This window comes from Rhinolophus sinicus, chromosome 2 (assembly GCF_057876585.1).
Source record: "Rhinolophus sinicus isolate RSI-liver-muscle chromosome 2, RSI-T2T, whole genome shotgun sequence".
NCBI classification, from domain to species: domain Eukaryota; kingdom Metazoa; phylum Chordata; class Mammalia; order Chiroptera; family Rhinolophidae; genus Rhinolophus; species Rhinolophus sinicus.
The window spans coordinates 175,303,424-175,312,469 of record NC_142502.1 but is presented as its reverse complement, the minus strand read 5'-3'; the positions used below and the strand labels follow the sequence as shown (position 1 = coordinate 175,312,469).

The following is a 9,046-nucleotide window of genomic DNA, read 5'->3' as shown; positions in this document are numbered from 1 at the left end:
TCCGCGCGAGGTGAAGAGGTATCCAGCAGCTATACCCGCGGCAGAAAGGAGGCGGCCGCCAGGGGTGCGGTTAACGCCGAGGCAGGACCCGAAGGCCGCCTCCAGCCCCGCCCCCGCGCGCCCCGGAGCCCCTGCGCGCGCTCTCGGGTCCGCGCCGAGCTGGCTTAGGCGCGCGCCCGGCGCCTGGCTGTGGTCACCAAGCGAGGCGGTCCCAGCAGCGCGGCCCGCGAGCTTGAGAGGGTCTTCTGGGGACAACAGTGCTCCAGATCTGAGGAGCTCCAGCCCGGCGGCGGCGGCGGCGGCGCCCGCGGCCTCTGAGCGAATTGAGGACGAGGCCGCGAGGGGACAGCGCGTCGCGGCCCCTCCAGCAGCCACGCCCGGAGGTGAGTTGCCGGGTGCGGCGGCGCTTTCGCTGGGTGAGAAGCTGGGCGGTCCGCTCGCCGCGGGGCTTGTTCGGGCGTTTCCCGGGCGGGGCGGGGCGGTGGGAATCGCTGGCTCCGGCCGTGCCGCCGCGCTGGTCTTTGTCTCGGTGAGCCCGGCTTGCGGAGGGTTTTGGACCTGTGTCTGCGACCCGGAAAGGACGCCGTCGGGCGGCGGCGGGGCGAGATTCCTGCCCATCCCGGAGCGCGGGTCTCGGCCTGCTGACTGCTTGCTTCCTGGGTGCGAACTCTGTGAAAGCACATCGGTTGGTTTTCTTGTTCCGAAGACGCTCAGAAACTTCGAGTTATGTGTTGTGAAAATGTCCCGATTTACAAAGGCGATCACTGCAAAAGCACAGTACAGAAATATAAGGCATGTCTGTTTTGGGTGGACATTTGTTGGTTAAGTTCATTACCAGTCTCCTACAACTCACTTTATTTTCCAGTTTTGATGTTCGCTGTTTTCATATTTAATTTCTTTTTTTTCTATGTGTCCGTTTTTCTTTTTACTCGCAGTTTATTGTTTGTCAGCAATAATGAACGTTATTATGGTATTCAGGGTTGGTTCCTTCGTGCGTAATTTGAGATCATTGAAAATAAGGATAGGAAACAGTATTGATGTCAATGTGGAACTGTACAGTATGACATTGTGTAAGCGACGTGAAAATCAACTTCCTTATTTCATAGTCATAGCTCAAGTGTGTTTTGGGAATGTTTATAAGTTTTTAAATTATAGGTTTAGTGGGAAAAACTCTTTAAAAGTTGATATTGTGTTTTTTATCGAAATATGCTAACAGTCGAATTGATTTAAAAGGCAATTAAATTCAATGACTATTGAACACCTATGTAAAACGCTAAAGTTAGTGCCAGGAGCTGGTGGAATCCAAAAATGAGTAAGAATTATGTGCAGGTTGGAGTAATTAAGCACACAAATTACAAAGATACAAGACAGAATATAGTATTAATAGAAACTACTACTTATTGGGCACTGACTCCTAGCACTGCACTGTGGTAAATACTTCACATGCATACTGTAATTACTTAATATTTAATGTTAATTTATCATTCAAAATTTTTTAGTGCCTGCTGTCTGCTGAGTGCTAACAATATGATGGTGACCAATATAGATTTTGCCTTTAAGGACTTTACAATTGTCACTGGGGGAAACAGATACTAATAAACAAATCATCACACAAATAAATGCCAATAAACCTACATAGTAGCTAAAAAGGAAGACTATAGAGTGTTGTGAGAACATGTAAGGGGTTGGCAGTTAGGGGACACTTATCCCAGCCCGGGAAATCACTTAAGGTTTTCGTAGGAAGGTCACCTTCAAGATGAGATAATGTGGGGTAAGTAGAAATAGGTGGAGGTGAATCCCAAAGGAGGGAAGAAAGGGCCAGGCAAAGGAAATAGGTTCCACAAAGGCTACGGAAGATCCCAGAACTGAAAGGTCAAAGCAGTTGGATTGAGTGTAGAAAAGGGAGCTGTATCTAGGGCCAGAAATGATGTGGGGGCACTTTAGGAAATGTTAACATTATGCTAAGTGAAATGAGTCAGTCGGAGAAAGACAAATACCATATGATCTCACTCTAAAGAAAAGAATAAATGAGCAAAGTAAACAGAAATAGCCTCAGAGATACAGAGGAAAAACTGATGGTTGCTAGATGGGAGGGGTCAGGGAGAAGGGATTAGACAGCACGAATTGGTAACTACAATATTGCCACAGGGATATGAAAGACAGTTTGGGGAATAGAATCAATAGAGTTGTAAAGATTTTGTAGGGTGTCAGATGGGCATATGTCTTATTAGGGAGACCACTTCAGGGACGGTATAGATGCTTGACCACTGCACTGTACACCTGAAGCTGAAGTTGAATAATACTGTGTTAACTATAATTTAATATATATAGTCAGAGGATACGGAGTATAGCATAGGGAATAGAGTCAATGGAATTGTAATAGATATATATGATGTCAGAGGGGCAATAGATTGGGGGAGGGAGGTTATCACTTTGTGAGGGGTGAAATGTCTGACTATTGCATTGTTTTGTACACCTGAAACTAATTTTAAAAAAATAGAAATGTTAAGGATTTGCGACCTTTTTTTTTTTCTTTTTTTAATCTTTTATAGAGCAATTTTCAAACCACTCAAATGTAGAATGAGAGAGTAGTACAGTGAACATGACTGTAATATTATCCAAAGGATTTGGACCTTATTCGAAGAACAATGAAAGGTCTTTGAAGGGTTTTAAGCAGGGAAGTCCCACAATCAAATTTGTACCTTAATCAAAAAGGTCACCCTGACTTTTGTGTGGAAACCAGATTGGAGGGGGACTACAGATGATAGTTGTGGCTGTGAAGATAGGGCAAATTCTAAGGACACATAACTGATCTTTCCTTGCTGTTAGTAAATCTATAGTCATATATTTTGGAGGAATCGTGGAAGTTTTCAAAAGGTGATTGTATTTGAGATGAGTTTTGCAAGGTAGGTAACATTTCAGTATGGAACTCTGGAATGAGAATGTCTTGGTGTCAAAGGATTCCTGACTCAGTGACCTTGACAATCTCTGTGGAAGTTTCACCTTTCCCCTGGGATTTTCTCATCTAAATCACTGATCATTATATGGTCCTTGGGAGCATATAACTTACGCATTAACTTTTTTCTAGAAGACACTAATGTATGTTCTTTATTACTGTGATTATAGTTAAGATAAGCTGAAACTTTATTAATAGTCAACTAGAATGCATAAAATATACAAATGAACTGTGTTTTAAAGTGTTTGATTCTGATGCTACCGTAGTTTGCACTTGGAGGCCTAATCAGATTTCACAGAAGATCTAAATGAAAGGAACTCCACATGGAAATGTGATCCACTGGTTTCTTTTCCTTTGTGTTTAATGCCAGGAATGGCTTTATCCTTAAGGAGAAACTTCAGCTACTATGTAAAGATAGCATACCCAATGGTATATATAATATCTTGATACAAATCCTTATCTTAAAAAAAAAAACATAGCCTGTAATGTATGGTTATAAAAATGAAGAAAATTGTTAATATGCACGTTTTTTCTATTCAAATTCTAATGTATACATTAAAAAGACTACATTTCTTAGTAGTCTAAATCCATTTTTAAAAAATATTTGTAAGGGTGGCCAGATGGCTCAGTTGGTTGGGGCGCGTCCTCTCAACCAACTCCCGCAAGGGATGGTGGGCTGTGCCCCCTGCAACTAACAAGGGCAACTAGACCTGGAGCTGAGCTGCACCCTCCATTCACAACTAAGATTGAAAGGACAACAACTTGACTTGGAGAAGTCCTGGAAGTACACACTGTTCCCCAATAAAGTCCTATTCCCCTTCCCCAATAAAATCTTAAAAAAAAAAAAAATGTTTGTAAGAGTTTATTTAAGCCAAAACTGATGACGATTACCAGGAAGCAAGATCTCAAATGCTTCCAGTTTAAATGTTTTGACTGGATTTTCCTTTTAGTGGATATATTCCCAAAAGCTCAATCTACTCTGTCTCCTGACTGATTTTTATCACTGTGGTTGTTGGGAGTAAGTGGGATAATATTGGGGAAGGTGTTTGGTAAACTGCTATATACAATACATATGTGAGATGGTAGTGGTACTAATTGAAACTGACTGAAGCAAAATGAAATTGTTCATCTGTCCATTCTTAGGCTCACTTCATGTTGGTAACTTAGGTATTTGTCAAATACCTTTTTTTAATCCTCTACTGTACAGAACATGACTTAGGTTCATTCATGTCACCTGACCGTGATAATTGTGGACGCTCACTCTATTGATATAAATAAATTTTACATGTTTTATTTAAATATTACTAATTTATAATGGGAAAGACCTAAAATAGCGGTGACTTTATATCCATTTTTTACTTCATAATTCTATGCCATGATTGCAATTAGTAATTCAGTATATTTTTTCCCTGTTAGTCCCTCAACTCGCTGGTAATAGAGACTGTGTCTGTCCTATTGAGGCTTCTGTCATAGATTCTAAACCAGTGCCTTACACACAGTGGTGGGAGGTTCAATACGTATATAAATGCTTTTAAAAGTTCAATTAGTGAAATCAAAGGTAAAATTTCATAGCCATGTCAAAATTAAAACTTTTAAGACTAAGTCTGAAGATGTTTCTTCCAAATCCTTGTAACAGAGGTCATGACAGAGGGGTGGGAAAAGAGAAAGGAGCATAATAACATCGTATTCTCAGTATCTCCTTTACTCCTCAAAACAACCTTGTGAGAAGGGTAATTACTCCATGTTACTCAAATCCCAGGTCTGTTCTTCATTCTCTTTTGCTATCATAAAACAAGTAAAAACAATTTCTCAGTAGCCTATACTATGAAGTGATGAAAAATATTAGTAATTTGCTACACAACAATAACCTATGCGTGGGAAACATGGTGAAATACTTTAAGGGTGGCTGCTCTTTGCTTTGCACTAACTATATGCACTGTGGAAGAAACAGGAAGTGTGTAGTCACGATACTTTGTCCACAAGGATCTTGGATCAAGTAGAGAGAGCTATTATAAAAGACACAAAAGAAACAATAGTAAACAATATCAGATAATATGATTTAAATGCCAAAATCTAAATGCTTTAAGAGAGGAATATTAATAAGGGTTTAATAGTTCACCTTTATGGGAGAAGTGGATATTGGTTGGGACTTGGAAGGGTAATTAGAATTTGAATGCCTAGAAGCATGCCTATGACGTGAGCCAAGAAGTGGAATGAATGCGTTGTGTTTATGGTACAATAAGGATCATATCTAAACAGAGGGACTGTTTTTGAGTAGTTGAAAGTAATGTTGGAAAACTGTCAAGTGGAAAAGCAAACAGCACCACCAAAATGTAATGTCCACAAGGGTTGGGATCTTTGTTCTGTTCAGGATGTATATCCCAAGCACCTAGAATCATGCCTGGTATACAGTAGGTGCCGAATATATGTTATTAATATTTTTAAAATTGTATTTAGGTATAATTAATATGCAATAAGATGCACATATTTAAGATATACCAATTATTTAAAATATTTTTATTTAAATATTAAATAGTACTAAATATTTTGAAATACCCAACAGTGCTCTACTGTATCTAAAATGCTTTATTTCTTGAATAAACAAAAAACAAGCAAATAAGTCAAAGTGTAAACTTTTCTGAAATCTGAATGGTTGACTTGGGTGTTTATATTTTTCTCTAATCTTTTGTGTATATTTGAAAGGGAAGCAAATTTTAAAGGAAAGCAATTAAATAGTTTTAGAAATAGGAGATTTGGAAAACAAAGTTGTAGGAGAAAACATTAGTGAACATGAAATTCTGGTTTTCTGAATGTAGTTTTAATTTGTTTTCTGATTTTTAAATTTTTCTTTTTTTAACTTTTGTTTATTTTAAGTGTGTTTTTCCAGTATCCATCAGCTAGCTCCAAGTCATGTAATTGTTTCAAGCTAGTTGTGGAGGGTGCAGCTCACAGCGGTCCAAGTGGGGATCGAACCGCCAATCTTGTTGTTAAGAGCACCGTTCTCTAACCAACTGAGCTAACCAGCCAGTCCTGGTTTTTAAGTTTTTTAATGAAAATGACATATACATCTAGTTTAAAAGGCAAATAGTGTTAGAAGACTTAAAACTAAAAAATGCTCCAACTCCCTTACCCTAGGACAATTATTTGTTCAACTCATAACTGTTTTTACAGCCATATTTTTAAACGTATGTTTCGAGTTAATTAATTTTGAACAATTGCTTTTTGTATTGCTATTCAAATAGATAAGGATCTTAGCTCTCTTATGCTTACCCTTTACCTTCTCAAATCCTTTTAATGGTTTTAGCTCCTTTTTTTCCCATACAATAAGTAATAATATCCACGATTATTTTTCCCTTTGAGCTGCAGGTTCATCCTTGGTGCAGAGATAGAATGATATATTTATCTAATAAATGTGATAAGCACTTAGAAACTCAAAAGAACATTGACAGTGTTGTAACTTATCATTTACAATCATTTTTAATGGCTACATTTTTTAAGCATATGTTTATTTAGTCATATAATCCATTTCAGATGTTACAAATTTTTGATATTGTAAAAAACATCTTCCCACTTACCTGATATATTACTTTGTAAATCTAATGCCTAATCCATTGTCTTATTTTTAATAAATATTGACTAAAACTCAATGAAATTATGGTCTGTGTTCATTTTTAAGTTCTAAGGAATAATTTTGAAGATCAGTCCAGGAAGGATTAAGGAATCTTTAGAGATAGAAAATACCCACCTGAGACAATAGAGACATCCAATGTGCCTTGATTGTTAGATACCTTCACCTTTAGTGCCTCCTACCTTATGGTGCAGCAAAAAGGTAGAGTCTGAAGTAATTGGGGGTGCTGCTGAAGGTTCTGTCCCCACTTCATGTTCGATATTTACCCCTCGGCTCCTTTGCATTTCCTTTCTTTTTCTTCCTTTCAGTTTTCCCCTTGTCTTTCAGAATTGCTCACAGTTTTCTCGTGAAAAAGCTAAGAAATAATTTCACTCTCAGTTGACATTCAATTCATAATGAAAGCAATAGAGGTATTTAAACAATTTTCAATGATAGGATATTTTCCAGAGCAGACTCCACTATGCTACTTTAGTTTCTAGCAAAACAGAGGCTAAGAGAGAATGAGTGCTCCAGCTGTGGTTCTGGGCCCGGCTCCATTAGCAACAGGAAAGTGGATTGAAGTCAGGGCCTGAGATCATTCAGACTGAGTTTATCCCATGAAAGGCTGCCTCTGGATCCTCAGTTACCCTTAAAGTCACTTCCTGATCCTTTGGAGACTTAAGTGGGAGCAGCAGACTACTTGTAGTAACCCGCTTTCTGGTCCTCATTGCTTTGGGATGGCCAGGGTAGAGGAGCACAGATGGAAGCTGGAGTTCTCTGAATGTGTCTTGTTTTTTAGGTCAACTTTGGAACAATATAAATACTTTACGCACTTAAGAAACAAATGAACTGAACTATCAAGTTGGTGACAAAACCACACAGAAGTAACTTTAAAACATAATTTAATGTATGTCCTAGTGACAGCTCTGAGTTTGGTCACTTGTCCTGAAGACCCTTTTAGGGCTACATAATAACTTACGTTAAAGAATATTAATGTATACCTAAGAATGAATTTAATGTACTAAATTAAGAACTTTGGCTCTTGTTTCTTTTTACTTTTACAGTAAGGTAAAAGAGAATGAAAGAAGTAGATAATCTTGAAAGTATAAAAGAAGAATGGTAAGTTAATTCAAGCTATGAATTTTGTTTGTTATTAATGCTTTTGTTAATATCCTTCTCTGTTTTTACTGCATTTCACTGACTATATAATAAGTTTTCATTATCTCATTTATATACCTAATTGATAATCTCAGTTATATACCTAATAGTAATACATTTTAAAGTAATTTTTTTTTACCATGGCTGCATTGAATGGATTTTAGTGAAGTTAAATCTTTGTGTTATTAATTTAAAAAATTGTTACATTTTTCTCTGTTCGTATATAAGCGAGAAATTCAAGTAACTATTTACTTCATTAGCCTTTTGTGTTGGAGTCGTAGTGAAAATATAATGGCTTTGGAGTCAGATAAACCTAGGTTTGAGTCTCATCTCTCTCTTCTACTACCTCTCTGGCCTTTGGGCAACTTAGATGGATTCTTTGAGCTTTGATATCTCATCTATAAACTGCGGCTATATCTCAGTACCTGAAAGATTGGGGGAAGAATTGGGTAGCCAATTAATATAAAGCACTTAGCATAGTGTTAGCACCTAGCTGGCATTCAGTAAATGGTAGACTCAAAGTCCATGGTTCTTATCAATATGGAATACTTGATTCTCACTTAAATGAGGTGAAATATTTATCTTGTATTATACTCTTTGTTTTATATACTTGAGATAAATTTCTTTCATTCATAATTCACTTAAGGAGATAGACAAGTATTTATTTCACACTTAGAAGCACTTTATAAATGCTTCTATACCAAACAAGTATCACTTGTTATTTTTTCACTAGAGTAGTTATTATTTTATATAAATACAGAGGGTGCCAAAAGAATGTATACACATTTTAAGAAAGGAAAAACCTGTATTAAAATTGTAATAATATACACCGATAACAGAAGATGAATACAAGTCATGTATACACATGTTTTTGGCACCCTCGGTGTTTGATACTAACGTATAATTGTGAGGTTGTGTCAGGGGCCTCCAAGACCACCCCAGGTTTGATTTGCTGAGAGGACTCACAGGAGTCAGCACATAGTCGTACTAATGACTATGATTTATTACAATGAAAGGATACAAAGCAAAATCAGCAAAAGGAAAAGGCACATGGGGCGAAGTCCAAGGGAAAGCACAAGCTTCCAAAAGGCCTCTCCCAGTAGAGTCACCCGGGACGCACTTATTTCCCCAAGTAACAAGTGGTGACAGCACATATGAAATGACATCTGCCAGGAAAGTTCATTGAAAATAAGTATAGGCTTTTTATTAGGGGCTAGTCACATACTAAAATTCCAGACTCTCAAGGTAAGTAAGCAGGACTTTCAGAGGATAGCAGTCAGGCCTGCTATGTTAACTCTTCTACACAGAAATAAATCAATTGACTA

General features: G+C 37.9%; 1 protein-coding gene across 1 annotated transcript in view; it reads left to right on the top strand.

Moving 5' to 3' along the window:
- The first annotated feature begins 244 nt into the window (after positions 1-244).
- Positions 245-9,046, top strand: part of UBXN2A (UBX domain protein 2A) — a 30,501-nt gene continuing 21,699 nt past the window's right edge. Inside the window, exons 1-2 of the mRNA XM_019712771.3 lie at positions 245-383; positions 7,628-7,682. Of these exons, the coding sequence (XP_019568330.2) occupies positions 7,642-7,682 (41 nt within the window). The 5' untranslated portion in view covers positions 245-383; positions 7,628-7,641. The remainder of the gene's footprint in view (positions 384-7,627; positions 7,683-9,046) is intronic.